Source organism: Tachyglossus aculeatus, chromosome 22 (assembly GCF_015852505.1).
Source record: "Tachyglossus aculeatus isolate mTacAcu1 chromosome 22, mTacAcu1.pri, whole genome shotgun sequence".
Taxonomy (NCBI): Eukaryota; Metazoa; Chordata; class Mammalia; order Monotremata; family Tachyglossidae; genus Tachyglossus; species Tachyglossus aculeatus.
Window position 1 is genome coordinate 10,011,635 of NC_052087.1, and position 21,513 is coordinate 10,033,147.

A 21,513-nucleotide genomic window follows, 5' to 3' on the forward strand; every position below is an offset into this window, starting at 1 on the left:
GGGGCGTTCAAAATCTTAATCCCCATTTTTTACAGATGAGGTAGCTGAGGCACAGAGAAGTGAAGTGACTCACCCAAAGTCACACAGCTGACAAGTGGTGGAGCTGGGATTTGAACACATGACCTCTGACTCCAAAGCCCGGGTTCTTTCCACTAAGCCACGCTGCTTCTCTGCTTGTAGACACCCCAGTGCTTAGTACAGTGCCTAGTTCATACTAAGCGCATAACAAATACCACAGTTACTGTTATTATTTTAGAGCACAGGCCTGAGAGTCAGAAGGATCTGGGTTCTACTCCTGACTCTACAACTTGTCTGCTGTGTGACCTCGGGCAAGTCACTTCACTTCTCTGGACTTCAGTTACAGCCTCTGTAAAAGGGGATTAAGACCGTGAGCCCCAAGTGGGACATGAACTGCGTCCAGCTTGTAACTACCCCAGTGCTTAGAACAGTGCCTGCTTAACAAACACCACAAAACAAAATAGCATGAGTTCTAGGAATCAAAGAACGTAGATTCTTATCCCAGTTCCCAGAGGTGTGACTTGGGGAATGTCACTTAACTTCTCTGGGCCTCAGTTTCCTCAGTTGCACAATGGGGATTCATTACCTGTGATCCCTCCTACTTAGACTGTAAGCTCCAGGCAGGACAGGGACTCTGTAACTCATATCCACCCCAGTGCTTAGTACGGTGTTCGATGTGCATAATAAATATCATAGAAACAGACAGAGAAATAAACAAAAAAATGGGTCCAGTGTTTGGGAGTGGAAGCAGAGCTTGGCAGAGGGCCTGAGACTTGAGGGCTGCCATGTTCAAAAATCTCCCATGCCCTGTCAGACCATGTCCTATTCCTCAGTCTCCCTCTGTGCACCTTCCACCCCCTCCTCTCCCTTCAGTCCTACGCTCTTCACCCACCCCTCACCCCCCACCCTGGTCCTGCCCAAGACTACCAGAGGTCTGGTTCCTTAAGTAAGGAGCTCTCTGTACCAATCTTCCTGATGGTGGCCAAATCGAAATGGCTACCACGCTTCTCAGGAACCCCAGGCACGGGCAGAAGGGTAGTGGCCGTGACCGAGATGACCCACCCGAGTAATAATAATAATCATAACGATATTTGTTAAGTGCTTACTCTGTGCCAGGAACTGTACTAAGCACTGGGATGGATGCAAGCAAATCAAGTTGGACATAGTTCTTGTCCCCTGTGGGGCTCACAGTCTCAATCGCCGTTTTACAGATGAGGTAACTGAGGCCTGGAGAAGTGAAGTGACTTGCTCAGGGTCACACGGCGGACAGGTGATGGAGCTGGAATTAGAATCCATGACCTCTTGACTCCCAGGACCCTGTTCTCTCCGCTATAACACACAGGTGGCTGAGGAGGTTCTCAGGAAAGAGAAATCCTCAAGATTTCGGGGCCCAACCCACTGGCCCCGAAGCATTCCTCATTTGTTCCAGAATCCATCTCATGTCCCCTGGGAACAAGACCTCTCTAGAGGCCAATTCAGACGGAGCAAGTGGCAAGAGCCTGGCTCCGGTCCACCTGGATTAGCTGGAGGGGATGGTCTTTACAGTTCCCAAAGCAGCATGCTCGGGAGCTCTCTGCTCCAGAAAATTGGAACACGCCACACCTCTGATTCAAGACTCAAAGTTCAAGCCGCCATGGAGCACTGCCCTTCTCCCAGTCATCTTTTAGACCCCAGGATGCCACTGCATTTTCCAGGATTGCTCTATCTCTCTGCCTACATAATAAATACTAACAACAATAATAATCATGGCATTTGTTAAGTGCTTATTCTGTGTCAAGCACTGTTCTAAGTGCTGGGGTAGATGCCGGCTAATCAGGTTGGACACAGTCCCTGTCCCGCAGTAGGGCTCACAGTCTCAATCCCCATTTGACAGATGAGGTAACTGAGGCCCAGAGAAATTAAGTGACCTGCCCAAGGTCACGCAGCAGACAAGGAGCGGAGGCGGGATTAGAATCCAGGTCCTTCTTACTGCCAGGCTCATGCTCTTTCCAGGAGGCCATGGTGCTTCTCAAAACCAGAGTGTCTCAGAAAGAGCCCGGGTTGGGAGTCAGAGGTCGTGCGTTCTAATACCGACTCCGCCACATGTCTGCTGTGTGACCTTGGGCAAGTCACTTAACTTCTCTGAGCCTCAGTTCCCTCATCTGTAAAATGGGGATTAAGACTGTGAGCCCCACAAGGGACAACCTGATCACCTTGTATCCCCCCAGCGCTTAGAACAGTGCTTCGCACATAGTAAGCGCTTAACAAATGCCATTATTATTATTATTTTTAAAACCAATCCCAAACCTAAAGTTTCTTCATGGTGCAAACAGAAGCTACTCATATTCAGGTGTTCACATGGAAGAACTCTGAAACTCATTGTTTCTGTCATAACGTGTTCCCATTACACAGTTTGAGTAGAGTGGGATGAAAGAATAGGGGAATTCATTCATTCAGTCAATCGTATTTATTGAGTGCTTACTTTGTACAGAGCACTGTACTAAGCGCTTGGGAAGTACAAGTCGGCAACATATAGAGACGGTCCCTACCCATCAACGGGCTCACAGTCTAGAAGGGGGAGACGGACAACAAAACAAAACATGTAGACAGGTGTCAAATGCTGTCAGAGTGGGCCTGTGAATTTAATAATTTGAGGGCCCTGTTTTGGGGTAAGGGACAGGATCCTGTGAGAACAGACTAATCAGTCCTTTATTAGCATTTCAAACGGAACTAATTACAAGTATTTAAGTCAGGCTCCCTGACTCCCAGTCCCCGCTTTTCCAACTAGGACTAAGTGTTGGGAAGGATACAACAAATCGGGTTGGACATGGGGCTCAGAGTCTCAATCCCCATTTTACAGATGAGTGAGCTGAGGCCTTTAGAACTGAATTGACTTGCCCAAGGTCACACAGAAGACAAGTGGCAGAGCTGGAATTAGAACCCATCACCTTCTGACTCCTGGAGCCGTGTTCGATCCACTACGCTTTGTAGAGTTGGTAGAAATGATCCCTGCCCACAAGGGGCTTACAATCTAGTGAAAGTTGGCAGAGAGAAGTTGAAAAGTGGAAGTTGGAAAGAGAAAAGAGTTACCTAGAGGGTGACCTCTTTTGTCTATAGGAAAGAGCAAGTCTTGGTCCTTTAGCACTATTCAACAGAAGGTGAGCATTCTTTAAAGTTGTAAATAAAACTCACCTCCCTACCACCTCATGGATAGATGAGGTGAATGTCTCCTGAGGCTATGCTATTAGGAAATGAAGTCTTCTGATTGAAGAACCCATAACAGTAATGATAATAATAATAATACAATAATATTGTGGTTTTGTTAACTGTGCTTACTACATGCCAGACATCGTACTAAGTGTAGATACAAGATAATCGGGTTGGACATAGTCCCTGTCCTATAGAAGGCTCACAGTCTTAATCCCTATTTTATGAATGAGGCAACTGAGGCACAGCAAAGTTAAGTGACTTGCCCAAACTCACACAGCAGGCAAGTGGCAGAGCCAAGATTAGAACCCATAATGAGCAGGCTCAACAGGAATTCTGAAAATAGATGGCTAACGTGAGTCGTGAGATCCCGGTGACTACGAGCTTACAGTTTAGGGGAAGACAGATGTTAAAGGAAAGGGAGTCCTTGACTGATCAATCGATGGTATATACTGTGAAGTTACTTGCCCAGGGTCATACAGCAGGCAAGTGGCAGAGACAGGATTAGAACCCAAGTCTTCCAACTTCCAGACCCAAACTCTTTCCACTAAGTCATGCTGCTTCTCTACTCTAAGAGAAGCAGTGTGGCTCAGTGGAAAGAGCATGGGCTTTGGAGTCAGAGGTCATGGGTTCAAATCCCAGCTCCACCAACTGTCAGCTGTGTGACTTTGGGCAAGTCACTTCACTTCTCTGTGCCTCAGTTACCTCATCTGTAAAATGGGGATTAAGACTGTGAGCTCCCCGTGGGGCAACCTGATCACCTTGTAACCTCCCCAGCGCTTAGAACAGTGCTTTGCACATAGTAAGTGCTTAATAAATGCCATTATTATTATTATTATTATCCTGGCCACTGCGTGCTCCTCTATGATGTTAGGGGCCCATGATCACTCTGGACACTAGCGGTCTTGTTGGAAATACTATCACATGCACTTCATGACAAGAAACATCCACACCCTGATCACTCTGGACACTAGCGGTCTTGTTGGAAATACTATCACATGCACTTCATGACGAGAAACATCCACACCCTCCTTTTCACTTTTGTACCCACTGCAGACGAGAAAAGGATTTTTCCATTTTACAATCTCTTTCTGAAATAATCCTGCTGTAGGGAGACAGCAGCTCTGTGAGAATTCCATCCTCATCGCCCTCAGGAGAGACTTACCAGGAACCTGTGTTTCATTCGCCACCTCGCTCAGCGCTTCAGGGAGCCTCTCCTCATCCTCCGACCCCAAGGCGATGAGATCTAAGAGGGAAAAATGACCAATCATCCTGCAGGTCAGTGGCGATTTCCCTTCCTCCTCCCCGATTCCATTCTGGGGCTCGGGATTGGGCGGGGCAGATTCCTTCCTGACGGACAGTGGGTAGCACCATGAGATACAGAACCATTCTAGCAATTGTGGGTGCTTTGCAATATTCTTGGGAGATCCACTTTCCAAAATCAATTACTTTTGCCTTGAACTCCCGGAAAGAACGGAAGAAAACGTTGTGGTTAGTCGCGCCAGAACGTGTGTTTTCACTATGCATTTTGGGTTAGAACGCCATCGTGGAATCAAGGAGCGTTCTTCCGACAAAGAACATCCGTCTGGGTAGAACTCAAGGCGGCGTGGAAAGACCTGGTTTTGGACTTGCCCACGGCTTCGGAATACTAAACTGTGTGTTTTCCTTGTCCTGGGGTTTGTCGAGAACGCTACGATCGCATGATAGGGACTAAGGGACCAAGAGAAGCAATGTGGCCTAGTGGAAAGAGCTTGGGCACGGGAGTCAGAAGGAAATACGATTGAATGAGTGAATGAACAGAGTTCAGTCAATCAATTTTATTTATTGAACGCCTACCATGTGTAGAGCACTGTACTAAGCACCTGGGAGAGTACAATACAGCAGAATTAACAGATATGCTCCCTGTATAGAAGCTCCCCTGAGGGAGTACCTCTGACTCCTCTGGCCTACTTTCCTTTGGGAAGCATCATGGTCTAGAGGACAGAGCACGGACCCGGGAGTGAAAGGACATGGGTTCTAATCCCGGCTCTGCTTCACATCTGCCGTGAGACCTGGGGTAAGTCACTTCGCTTCTCTGGTCCTCAGTTACTTCATCTGGAAAACGGAGGTTAAGACTGTGAACCCCACATGGGACATGGACTGCATCCAAACTGATGATCTTGTATCTACCCCAGCACACAGAACAGTACCCAGCACGTAGTAAGCACTGAACAAATACCATAAAAACATAAAAGAAGCAGAAGAGTTCAAACCTTTCCGGGTGTTGCGGATGAAAGAGATCGTGGCCCGGAAGTGGCCGTGACTCCCACCGGGCGTGAAGATGACCAACATCACGCTGGAAGAGCTGAACACGGGCGCCGGCACGACGAAACCACACAACCTAGCTAGTCGCATCCCAAAACAAGGAAGGAAACGGAAATCACCAGGGAACCAGGCCGGTACAGAGGCAGTTTAGAGAAGGAACGTGGACAAGTGGAAAGAGCCCAGGCCCGGGAATTAAACTCAGTCAGTCAATCGTATTTACTGAGCGCTTACTGTGTGCAGAGCACTGTACTAAGCGCTTAGGAGAATACGATATAACAACAGACAGAAGCCTTTCCTACCCACAATGCGGTTACAGTCTAGAGGAACTGGGTTCTAATCCAAGCTCCTCCGCTTTTCTGCTGGTGACCTAGGGCAAGTCACTTCACTTCTCTGGGTCCTCTTCTGTAAAATGGGGATTAACCAATCGATCAATGGTATTTATTGAGCACTCACTATATGCACAGCTCTTGGGAGAGTACAACAGAATTAGCAGACTTGTTCTCTGCCCTGTCTAGAGGCGGGGACAGAAATTAATATGAATAAATCATTTATAATATATAATTTAAAGATTTTATATAAGGGCTTTGGGGTTGGGGGGAGGGTGAATAGCAAATGTCCAAAGGTCACAGTTTCAAATACACAAACGAAGCAGAAGGGAGAGTGAGCCAGGGAAAAGAGGGCTTAACTGGGGAAGGCCTCTTGGAGGAGATAATAATAATAATAATAATAATAATAATAGCATTTATTAAGCGCTTACTATGTGCAAAGCACTGTTCTAAGCACTGGGGAGGTTACAAAGTGATCAGGTTGTCCCACGGGGGGCTCACAGTCTTAATCCCCATTTTCCAAATGAGATAAATGAGGCCCAGAGAAGTTAAGTGACTTGCCCAAAGTCACACAGCTAACAGTTGGCAGAGCTGGGCTTTGAACCCATGACCTCTGACTCCAAAGCCCGTGCTCTTTCCACTGAGCCACACTGCTTCTCTTAAGATGTGACCTTAATGATGTTTGAAAGGTAGAAAGAGGGGTGGGATAGGTGAAGGGAGAGGGAATTCCAAGCTAGCAGGGAGGACTTGGGATAGGGGTCGGGGTGAGACAGATGAGATCGGGGCACAGTGAGTAAGCTGGCGCTAGAGGAACGGAGTGTATGGGCTGCGCTATAATAGGAGATTAGTGAGGTAAGGCAGGATGGGGAGAGCTGATCGACTACTTTAAAGCTGTTGGTGTGAAGTTTCTGTTGGATTCGGAGGTTGATGGATAGCCAATGGAGGTTCTTGAGGAGTGGGGAGATGTGGACTGAACATTTCTGTTGATAGATGATCTGTTCAGCGGAGTGAAGTATGGATTGAAATGGGGAAAGATAGGAGGCAGGGAAGCCAGCAAGGAGGCAGACACAATAGTTAAGGTGGGTTAGGATAAGTGCTTGGATCAACATGGTAGCAGTTTGGATGGGGAAGAAAGGGCAGATTTTAGCTATGTTGTGGAGGTAGAACCAGTGGGATTGGGTGACTGATTGAATACGTGGGTGGGAATGAGAGAGATTAAAACTACGAGCCCTACGTGGGACAGGGACTGTGTCTGTTCCTATCATCTTGTAGCTACTCCAGGGTTTAGAACAGGGCCTGTCACATAGTAAGTGCTAAACAAATACCATTATTATTATTCATTCATTCATTCAATCGTGTTTATTGAGTGCTTACTGTGTGCAGAGCACTGTACTAAGCGCTTTATATATTATTATATAAAGAGAGCAAAGGGAGAAAAATGGTGGTATCCTTTCCCCTAATGCTGATGCTAAAATGGGTCTACTGATCCGTTTGGGAAAAAGTTCTTGGTGGGACCAAAATTAATGCCAAATTGGTGAACTCAACATCAGAGGTGTTTCCTTCAAATAGGATTGACAGATCTCCTAATTAACTCACACATACCATATTTAGTCACACAATTGTCCCTACCTTTTGCATAGTCCTGGCAACCCCAAAACAAGGGAAGAGTTAAACAGAGAATTAAGTGTAGCAATAAGGGGGGGAGGGCAGGAGAAAAAGGAGAAGAAAAGGAAGATGAGCAGAGGGGAGAAGGAATCGAATAAGAGGGCACTTATTTCTATTAAATGTTGAATGCTGATTGTTGCGAACAGTAGCCATCTAATAAATTAGGGTTATCATTCCTCCCTTCTCATCCTACTCAGGCAAATACCGCAATCACTGCTTTCACTTCAGGTAGATGGTACACATAAAAACATTTTCTTTCCTCTTCAAAAATCAGAGGTAGACTTGTAAGGAGGTTATATATTATCGATGTATAATATACATATGTGTATATTTATGTACATACACATTTAATCCTATTATAGACTCAGCATTTGTTCTGTCAGAATGTTTGTTAGGCTCTTCCACCCCGAGGGAAAAAAATTTCACATTCCTTCGATGGATGGATACCTCCAAATTCAGGCCTCGTCTTCCCTGCCACCCCAAGATCCCTAATTAGAGAAACGTCCCAGGAGAGAGATCACCCACCTATTTCCTCCTCTCCCACTGTATCGTCATACATTGCCAGAGAGCCCAGGGAGCATCCTTCACTTTCTTCTACCTCCAAGCTCTGAAAGTCAAGCTGAAAACATTTTCACATCACACTCAGGGACTCCCTGATGAACCAGTTAATTCCAGTGCCACTTGAGCCGAGACTCATTCCCAGTGGCTTCAGCAGCTAGAAGCAGAGAAGCAGGTGTGACCTAGTGGATAGAAAACAGGCCTGGGAAACAGAGGACCTGGGCTCCATCCCCAGCTCTGCCACTTATCTGCTGCGTGACTTTGGGCAAGTCACTTAACTTTGTACCCAGTTCCCTCTTTGGCAAAATGGGAACTCAATACCTGTTTTTCCTCCTACTTAGACTGTAGCTCCATTTGGAACCTGATTATCTTGTATCTACTCCAGCATCTAGTACAGTGCTTGACACGTGGTGAGCGTTTAAATGTTGTTGTCGTCTTATGCTGTCGAGTCATGCCCGACCCATAGCGATGCGACGGACACGTCTCTCCCAGAACGCCCCACCTCCACCTGCCATTGTTCCGGTAGTGGATCCACAAAGTTTTCTTGGTAAAAATGTGGAAGTGGCTTACCATTGCCTCCTTCCGCTTGTAAAGTACAATTGGGAAAAAGTTCTTGTTGGGACCAAAATTAACGCCAAATTGGTGAATTCACCACCAGAGATGTTTTCTTCAAATAGGATCTTCTAATTAACTCAAACACACCATATTTAGTCACATAATTGCCCCCCACCTTTTGCAGTAAACCTGAATCTTCGCCCTCGACTCTCTCCCATGCCGCTGAATACCACAAAAATAATAATGAGTTGGTATGGAAACTTCTGCCCTTTCCTTGCCTCTATGACAAACTTGCTGTGTGACCTTGGACTAGTCAGTGACCCTCTCTGTGCCTTAGCGGAGAATCTCCACAGATTCAGGCTGTGGGAGAATATTTCCTTCCTCACATCATCCTCATAGAGAAATCTTGTTGGTTAAATCATGGCTCAAGCGTCTTTAAGGAAAAAGGCTACAGGTTAAATCAGTCAGCCCCATGTGGGACGGGGGCTGTGTCTGACTATATTAACTTGTATCTACCTCAGCTCTTAGCACAGTAAGTGCTTAACAAATACCATGATAATAATAGGGAAACAGCATGGCCTAGTAGAAAGAGCACGGGATTGGGAGTCAGAGGACCTGGGTTCTAATCCCAGCTCTGCCAATTGCTTGCTGTGTGACCTTGGGCAAGTCACTTAACTTCTCTGAGCCTCATATTCCTCAACTATAAAACGTAACCATGTTGGCCTAGTGTATAGAATACAGGCCTGGGAATCAGAAAGACCTGGATTCAATCCCATCTGCGCCACTTGTCTGCTGTGTGATCTTGGGCAGCTTAACTTCTCTTAGCCTCAATTACCTCATCTGTCAAATGGGGATTGAGACTGTGAGCCCCATGTGTGACGGTGACTGTGTCCAACCTAATTAGCCTGTCTACTTGTTTTGTTTTGTTGTCTGTCTCCCCCGCTTCTAGACTGTGAGACCATTGTTGGGTAGGGATTGTCTCTATTTGTTGCCTAATTTTACCTTCTAAGTGCTTAGTACAGTGCTCTGCACACAGTAAGTGCTCAATAAATATGATTGAATGAATGAATGAATCTTCCCCAGCATATAGTACAGTGCCTGGCACATAGTAAGTGCTTAACAAATACCACAATAACTATTATTCTTCCTCGTGCATTCATTCATTCATTCAATCGTATTTATTGAGCGCTTACTGTGTGCAGAGCACTGGACTAAGCGCTTGGGAAGTACAAGTTGGCAACATATAGAGACGGTCTCTACCCAACAGCAGGCTCACAGTCTAGAAGGGTGAGACAGACAACAAAACAAAACATATCAACAAAATAAAATAAATAGAAAAAATATGTACAAATAAAATAGAGTAATAAATACATACAAACATATATACATATATACAATTGCTGTGGGGAGGGGAAGGAGGTAAGCCGGGGGGGATGGGGAGGGGGAGGAGGGGGTTCTAATCCCAGCTCTGCCACTTAATAATAATAATGATGGCATTTATTAAGCGCTTACTATGTGCAAAGCACTGTTCCAAGTACTTAAACTGTGATCCCCATAAGCGACAGGGATATGTCTGACCTAGTTAACCTGTACTTACCCCAGTGCTTGACGAACAGTGTTTGACACATAGTGAGAGTTTAACAAATATCACTTTAAAAATCAGGACATTCAGCGTGGCTCAGTGGAAAGAGAGCAGGCTTGGGAGTCAGAGGTCGTGGGTTCTAATCCCAGCTCCGCCACTTGTCTGCTGTGTGACCTTGGGCAAGTCACTTAACTTTTCTGGGCCTCAGTGACCTCATCTCTAAAATGGGGATTAGGACTGTGATCCCCTTTTGGGACAACCTGATTACCTTGTATCTACCCCAGTGCTTTGAACAGTGCTTGGCACGTGGTAAGCGCTTAACAAATGTCATCATTATAGTTTGTGCAGATTTATTACTCTATTTTACTTGTACATATTTACTATTCTATTTATTTTGCTCATGATGTGCATTTAGCTTTAATTCTATTTATTCTGACGACTTGACAGCTGTCCACACGTTTTGTTTTGTTGTCTGTCTCCCCCTTCTAGACTGTGAGCCCGTTGTTGGGTAGAGACCGTCTCTATATGTCGCCAACTTGTACTTCCCAAGCGCTTAGTACAGTGCTCTGCATACAGTAGGCGCTCAATAAATACGATTGAATGAGTGAATTATTATTATTAACATCAAGTGCCTGCGGAAGTCTCATTTACTCCTATAGACCACCAGGGGGCGATAGGGTTCACCAAAGCAGGAATTTACAGATGACCGTTTCCCAAAGCATTCATTCATTCAATCGTATTTATTGAGCGCTTACTGTGTGCAGAGCACTGTACTAAGCGCTTGGGAAGTCCAAGTTGGCAACATATAGAGATGGCCCCTACCCAACAACAGGCTCACAGTCTAGAAAGCATCTAATTCCAGCTCCAGAGAGAAAGTATCCGGGACACTCAATGCTGTCAAAATTCTGGCTGGACGTATTCCATCCTTGGGAATTTGTTTCTCATCAAGAAGTGTGGCCTAGTGAGTAAACCATGGGTTTGAGTTCTAATTCCGTCTCCACCACTTGCCCGAGTGACGTCGGGGAAGTCACTGCACCTCTCTGGGCCTCGGTTTCCTCAACTGTAAAACGGGGATTTAATACCTGCTATGTCTCCTACTTGGACTGTGAGCCCCATATCTAACCTGATTAACTGGTATCTGCTCCATTGAAAATAAAAACAAAAGCAAGATCATTTAAAAATAGGTTTAAAATTCCTGAAGGTTTCTGGGATTTGTGAGCCCGTTGTTGGGTAGGGACCATCTCTATATGTTGCCGACTTGAACTTCCCAAGTGCTTAGTACAGTGCTCTGCACACAGTAAGCGCTCAAGAAATACAAATGAATGAATGAATGAACTTAAAAATTGGTTTAAAATTCCCGAAGCTTTCTGGGATTTGTGAGCCCGTTGTTGGGTAGGGACGGTCTCTATATGATGCCGACTTGTACTTCCCAAGTGCCTAGTACAGTGCTCTGCACACAGTACGCGCTCAATAAATAGGATTGAATGAATGAATGCATGAACTTAAAAATTGGTTTAAAATTCCTGAAGTCTTCTGGGATTTGTGAGCCCGTTGTTGGGTAGGTACCGTCTCTATATTTTGCTGACTTGTACTTCCCAAGCACTTAGTACAGTGCTCTGCACACAGTAAGTGCTCAATAAATACGATTGAATGAATTTACTTTGGAAGCTATGATCCCTGATTCACGTGAAAATCCAACCAGGAGTCATCAGGGCTCTGAGAAGCAGCGTAGCTTAGTGGCAAGCACATGGGCTTGGGAGTCAGAGGACGTGGGTTCTAATCCCAGCTCTGCCACTTGTCTGCTGTGCGACCTTGGGCAAGTCACTTCACTTTTCTGTGCATCAGTTCCCTCATTTGTAAAATGGGGATTAAAAGTGTGAGCCCCAAGTGGGACAACCTGATTACCCTGTATCCAACCCAGCACTTAGAACAGTACTTGGCACAGAGTAAGCGCTTAACAAATACCACAATTATTATTATTATTATTAACTGGTCCATCCTTAACCTCAAAGTGAATTTTTGGGCAGGGCAACTGTCACACAGCTCCTCCAAACATCCTGGGACCCCTGGAAGACCAGAGTCAGTCTGTCGATCATTTTTATTGAGCACTTACTGCATGTAGAGCACTGCATTAAGCGCTGGGGAGAGTACAATATAACAATAAACAGACACATTCCGTGCCCCAAAACGAGCTTACTGTCTAGAGTGGGGAAGACAGACAATAACATAAATAAATGAATTCTGCTTAGGCTGAAGGAATGGAAAAGGGGAAGGAGAAAGAGGAACCAAAGGAGGAGAAGGAGGAGGAGGAGGAAGAGGAAAAGAAAGGAGAGGAGAAAGAGCAAGAGAATAAAGGAGGAGAATAAAGAGGAAAAGTATAGTTACAATAATAATTTTGGTATTTGTTAAGCATGTACTGTGTGCCAATCACTAAATTAAGTGCTGAGGGAGATATAAGATAATAATAATAAGGATAATAATATTTCTTAAGTATTTACTATATGCCAAGCACTGTACTAAGCACTGGGGTAGATAAAAGGTAGAAGATCCCACATAATAATAATCTTTGTATTTGTTAAGTGCTTACTATGTGCCAAGCACAAGTTTAAGTGGAGGGAATATAGATATTGAATCCCCATTTTGCAGATGAGGGAACTGAGGCACAGAGAAGTGAAGTGAATTGTCCAATGTCACACAGCAGGTACATGGCAGAACCAGGTTTAGAACCTAGCTCCTCTGATTCCCAGGCCTGTGCTCTTTCCTCTAGACCACTTGGGACACAGTTCCCGTTCCACATGGAGCTCACAGTCTAGGAAGAGAAAGAAGAGGAAGAATTGTACATAGGCAGTGAGTCCCATATGGGATCAGACAACCCTGTATCTACCCTTGTGTCTGGTACGGTAGTGGACACATCGTAAGTGTTTAACGGATGCCATTATTATTATTATCATTATTATTACGGTTATGAGAAGGAGGAGGTAGAGGGAAGTAAGGGGAGGAGGAGCAGGAAGAAAAGGAGGAAAAGGTATTTGAGGAGCAGGAAAAGAAGGAGAAGGTAAAGGAGAAGCAGGAAGATAAGAGAGAGAAGGGTTGTCTCTGTTGCTGAATTGTACTTCCCAAGTGCTTAGTACAGTGCTCTGCACCCAGTAAGAGTTCAATAAATATGAATGAATGAATGAAGGGTATAGGAGGAACAGAAAGAGGAGGAGGAGGTAAAGTTGGAGCAGGAAGAAAAGGAGGAGAAGGTATAGGAGGAACAGGAAGAGAAGAAGGAGAAAGTATAGGAGAAACAGGGAGAGAAGGAGGGAGGTGTAGGAGGAGCAGGAAGAGGAGGAGAAGTACAGAAGGAGAAGGTATAGAGGAAGAGCAAGAAGAGAAGGAAGTGAAGGCATAGGGGAAGAGCAGGAAGAGAAGGAGAAGGTATAGAAGGATCAGGAAGAGACAGAGGAGGAAGATGAATGGAAAAGGTTGGCAGCTCTCTTCCACTCCTCCCCCTCTCTGCTGCTGCCCCAGTGAATCAAACACTTAAATCCCCCTCCCAGGTTGCTGCTCCGGCCCTCAGGTCCCCAACTGCCCCCCACCCTCCAGCCGACAGCGGGCTGGATCCCGTCAGAGGTTGGAGTAGGACCCAACCCTCCCGGGCCTACCTTCACGACGTGGTCTTCTGGCGCATGGATAATCCAGCGGCAGTCGGGCGAGCGTCCCGAGGCCCCAGGAGAGTGCTCGCTTCGGAGGGTTCCTTCCTCAAGAAGGACGGTGAGAGGCCCACATCCAGAACCTGAAATGCAGAGACAGACCAGAACCACCACCAAGCCAAGGGGCTCTACTTCCCATCCAGCTCAGAGTACACCACTGGAGGTGGAACCGACGGGAGAAGGAGGGAAGGAGAGCGTCCTGGTTTCCTCGGGACCCATCCGTCTCTTTCGTTGTGCTGAGCGACACCCAGCTCTCCCAGTCGCCTTAAATGGGATGTATACGGAGCTCAGAGAGGGACAAAGAAGGTCCTTGACCATAACCTTGGCATCATCCTTGACTCCTCTCTCTAATTCCACCCACATATTCAATCCATCACTAAATGCTGTGCATATAGCTATAACTCTAGTTACTCTGACAGTTTTGACACCCGTCTACATGTTTTGTTGTGTTGTCTGTCTCCCCCTTCTAGACTGTGAACCCATTGTTGGATAGGGACCATCTCTATATGTTGCCGATTTGTACTTCTGAAGCAATTAGTCCAGTACTTTGCACACATTAAGCGCTCAATAAATACGATTGAATGAATGAATGAATAAATCCTATCGGTTCCACCTTCACAACATCACTAAAACACACCCTTTCCTCTCCATCCAAACTGCTACCACGTGAATATGTTCACTTATCCTATCCCACCTTGATTACTGTATCAGCCTCCTTGCTGACCTCCCAGCCTCCTATCTCTCCCCACTCCAGTCCACACTTCGCTCTGCTGCCTAGATCATTTCTCTACAAAAACGTTCAGGACGTGTTTCACCATTCCTCAAGAAACTCCAGTGGTTGCCCGTCCACCTCCACATCAAACAGAAACTCCTCATCATTGGCTTTAAAGCATTCAATCACCTTGCCCCCTCCTACCTCACCTCCTTACTCTCCTGAACACTTTGCTCCTCTAATGCTAACCTTCCCACTGTACCTCAGTCTCGTCTATCTTGCTGCCGACCTCTTACCCACATCCTGCCTCTGGCCTGAAAAGTCCTTCCTCCTCAAATCCAACAGATACTTACTCTCCCCCACTTCAAAGCTTTATTGAAGGCACATCTCCTCCAAGACGCCTTCCCTAGCTAAAATCTCCTTTCTTCTTCTCCCACTCTCTTCTGCTTCACCCAGATTTGCTCCCTTTGTTAATAATAATAATAATGATGGCATTTATTAAGTACTTACTATGTGCAAAGCACTGTTCTAAGCTCTGGGGAGGTTACAAGGTGATCAGGTTGTCAGGGGGCTCACAGTCTCAATCCCCATTTTACAGATGAGGTAACTGAGGCACAGAGAAGTTAAGTGACTTGCTCAAAGCCACACAGCTGACGTTGGTGGAGCTGGGATTTGAACCTATGACCTCTGACTCCAAAGCCCGGGCTCTTTCCACTGAGCCATTCTGCTTCTCTTATTCATCTCCACTCCCAGCCCCACAGCACTTATGTACAAAACTGTAATTTATTTACTTACATTAATGTCTGTCTCTCCCATCTAGAATGTAAGCTCACTGTGGGCAGGGAATGTATCTATTGTTATAATGTGCTCTCCCAAGTGCTTCGTACAGCGCTATGCACACAGTAAGCACACAATAAATATGATTGATTGAATGAATGAATGAATGACCTCTTGTGGGGCACGGGGTGACAGAAACCCATTCAGTATCCCTTGGGCTTGGGGGTAGGGGGAGGCTCCTGTCTCTCAATCCCAAAACTGTGGTGTTATTCTTGACTCCTCCCTCTCTCTCGGCCCCCATATTCACCCTGTTGTCATATTGGCTTTTCTTCTAGAACAATTCTGAAATCCGTTCCTTCCTCTTGCTCAGACTCCCACCATGCTGGTCCAGGGACTTGTCAAATTCCTTTACTGACCTCCCTGCCTCCAGCTTCTCCCCTCTCCAGCCCACTTCTCATGCTGCTTCCATTTTTTTCCAAAGCATCATTTTGCAAAGATCTCCCTATTCTCCATAGACCTTCAGTGGTCATCCGTTCTTCTGTGTATCAAGCCAAAACTCCTGACCACTGTCTTCAAAGCAATTAATCGTCTCTCTCCCTCCTACTTAACAATTCTCTGCTCCACTACTCCCCAGCTCATAATCTTCATTTTTCTCAGACCGATCTACTGACTGTGCCTCTTCTTGCTGACCTCTGGCTAACGCCCTCTCCACTTTCAGGAAGTCCTTCCTACTTCAAATCTGAGAGAACAACACTGCTCTGCCCATCTTCAAAAAGCTTCGGAGATAACATCTCCTCCAGAAGGTCTTCCTTGATTAATTTCCCATCTCCGTAACCTATTTCCCCTTCAACTGCCTTTTCAGCCCTTCTTCATCGCTTAAGATTCAGGGACTCATATGTCTGCCCCTGTGGCCTGTACCTGCAGACCTTCACACCCTAGCAATTTATTTTAGTGTTTTCCTCTCCAACTACTACACTTCCTGAGGGCAGGGATCATATCTACTAACTATTGTACTCTCCCAAGTGCTTAGTACAGTGCTCTGCACACAGTAGGTGTTCAATAAATACTACTGAGAAGCAGCATGGCTCAAGGGAAATCAAAGGAAGGAGCACAGGCTGGGGAGCCAAAGGTCATGGGTTCTAATCCCAGCTCCGCTACTTGTCAGCTATGTGACCTTGGGCAAGTCACTTAACTTCTCTGGGCCTCAGTTCCCTCATCTGTAAAATGGGGATGAAGACTGTGAGCCCCACGTGGGACAATCTCTTAACCTTGTATCTACCCCAGTGCTTAGAACAGTGCTTGGCACATAGTAAGTGCTTAACAAATACTAACATTATTATTATTACTGGATTGAAGGTAGCATGGCATAGTGGATAGAGCACGGGCCTGGGCGTCAGACGGACTTGGGTTCTAATCCCAGTTCTGCCACCTGTCCGCTGTGCGATTTAGGGCAAGTCACTTAACTTCTCTGTGCCTCAGTTACCTCATCTATAAAATGGGAATTAAGATTGTGAACTCTATGTGGGACAGGGACTATGTCCAACCCCATTAGCTTGTATCTATCCCAGGCCTGGCACAAAGTAAGCACTTGACAAATATCATAATTACTATTATTATTATTCATATTATTATTACTATAGATCGATTACCTCCTCAGTCCACCGTGCCATCAAAATGCTTTATATTACTACAGCCCTCTGTAACACTTAGGTCCATAAATTTTATATGTTATTATTTCCCCTGTCTGTAATGTATTTAAGTGCCTGTCTCCCCTACTGGGTGATAAACTCCCTGACAGCAGGGATTGTGTCTAGTAACTCTTGTACTCTCCCAACTGCTTAGTACAGAGCTCTGCATGCAGGAGGCACTCAGTAAATGCTATTGGTGATGATGATGATGATGATACCATAAGCTATTATTTCCCTTGTCTGTAATGTATTTAAGTGTCTGTCTCCCCTGCTAGATAATAAACTCCCTGACATCAGGAAATGTGTCTACTAACTCCTGTAATAATAATAATAACTGTGGTATTTGTTAAGCACGGTACTAAACGCTGGGGTGGATAAAGCAAATTGGGTTGGGTGCAGTCCCTGTCCCACATGGGGCCCACTGTCTTAATCCCCATTATATAGATGAGGTAACTGAGGCCCAGAGAAGTAAAGTGACTTGCCCAAGGCCACACAACAGACAAGTGAGGGAGCTGGGATTAGAACCCAGATCCTTCGGTCTCCCAGGCCTGTGCTTTATCCTCTAGGCCATGGTGCTTCTTGTTCTCTCCCAAGCACTTAAGACACAGTTCTGCATAGAGTGGGCACTCAGCAAATGCTGTTCATTCATTCATTCATTCATTCAAGCGTATTTATTGAGCGCTTACTGTGTGCAGAGCACTGTACTAAGTGCTTGGGAAGTACAAGTTGGCAACGTAGAGAGACGGTCCCTACCCAACAACAGGCTCACAGTCTAGAAGGGGGAGACAGACAACAAAACGAAACATGTGGACAGGTGTCAAGTCATCAGAATAAATAGAAGTAAAGCTAGATGCACATCATTAACAAAATAAATAGAATAGTAAATATGAACAAGTAAAATAAATAACAATAAATAAATATAAATAAAGAAAGTAAAATGTTGGTGATGATGAGGATGATGATGATGAGGCTACCTATTCCGTTACCTTAGCTCCTGGGCCACCCCGGAATGAGGATGCAGTTGAGCTGGCCCTGTTTCCTCTTGCTCAAACAGAAACTCCTCAGCACTGGCTTTAAAACACTCAGTAACCTCGCTCCCTCCTACCTCACCTCGCTACTCTCTTATCACAACAAAGCCCACACACTTTGCCGCCGACCTCTGTTGGCCCGGTTTCCTCTTGCTCCCTTCTTGGAGGGCAAATTAAGCCCAGCGTTTCTATTCCACCCAATTGTTCCTGTTCCCAGCTGACCTGCCCAGCTCAAAACGGGGCCAGCTGGAAAATGGGGACAGAGACAGTTGGATGGTTTGCTGAGGTGACACCCAGCAAACTGGGGAAACGGAAGGCCCTGCTGGGATGTGAGGTGAGAAAGATTAACAGACTCCCGCAGATGCTGAGGTGACACCCATAGACCCAGGGAAATGGAAGGCCAGGCTCCACCCCGTGAAATTACCGAGGAGACGGCTTGGTTCCACAGCTTTGTAGGTGAGAGAAAATCCAGTTCCCGAATCCGTGGAATCGGAGACAAACTTCAGCCTGACAGAACTGGAGCCGATCAGAATGGGCCGCGGGAAAACCGTGCCGCAGAATTTCCCTGAAATATAAGGCGAGGGCTTCTGTGAGCACAACCCAGGGATCAGTCAGTCACTAAGTCAGTCAAGTGAATATACTGAGGACTTACTGTGTACAGAGTACTGTACTAAGTGCTTGGGAGAGTACAATATAACAACAGAACAGACATAGTCCCTGCCCACAATAAGTTAAGTGCTTAGTACAGTGCTCTGCACACAGTAAGCGCTCAATAAATACGATTGATGATAAGTTTACAGTCTAGAAGAGGGGAGAAACATTAATGTAAATAAATAAATTACAGATATGTACATTAAGTGCTGTGGGGCTGAGGAGGGGATGAATAAATTGAGCAAGTCTGGGTGACACAGAAGGGAATGGGAGAAGAGGAAAGGAGGGCTCAGCCAGGGAAGGCCTCTTGGAGGAGATGTGTCTTCAATAAGGCTTTGAAGCAGGGAGAGTAAGTGTCAAATATTCATTCAGTTCATTCACTTAGTTGTATTCATTGAGTGCTAACTGTGCAGAGCACTTTACTAAGTGCTTGGGAGAGTACAATAGAATGATAAATGGAGACATTCCCTGCCCACAGTGAGTTTACAGTCTAGGAGGGAGAGCATTACAGGCCAGAGGTAGGACATGGGTGAGAGGTCGGCGGCGAGATAGACGAGATCGAGGTACAGTGAGAAGACTGGCATTAGAGAAGCTAAGTGTGTTGGCCAGGCTGTAGAAGGAGCATAATCAGGTGAGGTAAGAGCTTAGGACATTTCTCTGCACGTAGTAAGTACTCAATAAATACCAATGATTGACTGAGAGGAATAGGCAGCCATTGGAGGATTTTGAGGACTGGAAATGCAGGCTTCCAAGGAGTCCCCCTCACTTGAGCAGTGCCCCTCAAAATAACACTCCTCCCTCAAAAGTCCAGGCCGAGTCCCACCCTACACTGAGGGAACAATCGACCCTTATGCACAAGGCAGTGGAAGGGAGAGTCCCACTCACCGACAAATCTGTCTCCTGGTGCCAGAACGGACAGGGAATCGTGGCGGCAGAACTCCTCAAACTCCGTGTCCATGTGGGAAAAACTGAGCAGGACGTGCTTCCCGGAGGGGACTCGCACGGTCCAGAGACACAACCTGAAATGATGCACACCGGGGGGGCTGATGGGGGACGGTAGGTGCCTCCCTACCCCCCACCAGGCAGAAAAGGGGCAGTGGGAGGTGGACAGAGATACAATTTGCACAGTGTACTCACTGGTTGTCCTGGTAGGAGGGTCGGGACGGCCCTGGGAAACGCAGGCTCCCCTGGGGTCCGGAGAGCAGGCCGTCTCTCCCGCTGCAGGGTGCTGCCCGGACCGGAGGGAAGCGGAGAAGGACCTGGGCTGGTTTTTCCCTCCATCTCCTCCACAAGGACCCCCGCCACCCCAAGCCCCTCCCGGCTACAGCCCTCCAGAAGCCTGCGCTTACCTGTTCCTACGGCCAACCCACCCTTGGTCCTCTCAGGAAAGGGACCATCTCTTCAGGGGTTCCACGAGGGACAGGGGGTAGGGCTTCCATGAGGGTGGAGCTTCCATGAGGGGCAGAGCACGTGGCCCCAAAATGAGTAGGGTGGGGGAGGGGAAAGGCAGGAAAGAGAGTCCAAATAAAGACAGAGATAGACAAGGAGAGACAGAGAGATGGGGAAGGGGTTGGGGGGGCAGATAGGGGTCTCACAGACATACACGCACACACACACACACATAAACAGACACCCTCACATAAACAATCTTTGCTTCTTGGGGGCAGGGAATGTATCATTTATTTCTATTAATAATAATAATGGCATTTATTAAGCACTTACTCTGTGCAAAGCACTGTTCTAAGCGTTGGGGAGGATACAAGATTATCAGGTTGTCCCTCGTGGGGCTCTTAATCCCCATTTTACAGAGGAGGGAACTGAGGCACAGAGAAGTCAAGTGCCTTGCCCAAGGTCACACAGCTGACAAGCGTCGGAGCTGGGATTAGAACCCATGACCTCTGATTCCCAAGCCTGGGCTCGTCCCACTGAGCCACGCTGCTTCTCACATGTTCCATGTCCCATAGATACTCAGTAGGTACTGTTGACTTGTGATGGTATTACACAAACATGCATGCATGCACACACACACACATAGACACACCCTCAGAAGTCTTTGACTTTAAGGGGAAGCCACTGCCCTCTCCGTCCCTCTCACCCTCCCCCATTCCCCATCACCACTGTGGTCACTACAATTGTTTCTGATAATACTAACTGTGGTATTTGTTAAGTGCTTACTATGTGCCAAACACTGTACTAAGCGCTGATGTCACTGCTGCAGGCCGCTCCCTGGGCATCTCCCCAAACCACCCCTTCTGTTCCCACCCCTCCACCTCCAGTTCTAGCCATGTTAGAAGCCCCAGGGAGAGACAGAGGCAGATGACAGTACCAGCAGAAGCCATGGACATTTTGAAGGGGTGGGATTTTACTCTCTCTGTCTCTCTCTGTCTCTCCCACTCTGTCCCCCAACTTACCAGCTGCTGCTGGGCACCGAGGCCCCCTAACACTGCTGCCCCATCTCCCTGCCCAGAGCTGCAATTTTGAGGGTCCCACTTCATTTTTGGGGTTGGGGGACAGACCAGTGCCAGACTGCTGGTCCCTAAGTGCGTATGTTTGTTTTATTCATTCACTCAATCGTATTTATTAAGCACTTATTGTATGCAGAGCACTGTACTAAGCGCGTAGGAAGTACAAATCAGCATGGTACTTGTTAAGCGCTTACTAGATGTCAAACTGTTCTAAGCACTGAGTACTTGCACCTACAGGTGAATTATTATTATTAATAATTTTAGTAATTATGATAGTTGTTAAGCACTTACTATGTGTCAAGC

The 21,513-nt window shown here is 46.5% G+C and overlaps 1 protein-coding gene across 1 annotated transcript in view; it reads right to left on the reverse strand.

Annotated features, from left to right (window-relative positions):
- Positions 1–21,513, reverse strand: part of OVCH2 (ovochymase 2) — a gene marked incomplete at its 3' end in the record, with an annotated part of 57,135 nt that overhangs the window by 11,897 nt on the left and 23,725 nt on the right. The window contains exons 10-18 of the mRNA XM_038765210.1: positions 20,095–20,144; positions 19,883–19,973; positions 19,631–19,764; positions 18,519–18,659; positions 14,064–14,153; positions 13,842–13,972; positions 8,025–8,118; positions 5,457–5,588; positions 4,370–4,450 (exon numbers count right to left, since the gene is read on the reverse strand). Of these exons, the coding sequence (XP_038621138.1) occupies positions 4,370–4,450; positions 5,457–5,588; positions 8,025–8,118; positions 13,842–13,972; positions 14,064–14,153; positions 18,519–18,659; positions 19,631–19,764; positions 19,883–19,973; positions 20,095–20,144 (944 nt within the window). The remainder of the gene's footprint in view (positions 1–4,369; positions 4,451–5,456; positions 5,589–8,024; positions 8,119–13,841; positions 13,973–14,063; positions 14,154–18,518; positions 18,660–19,630; positions 19,765–19,882; positions 19,974–20,094; positions 20,145–21,513) is intronic.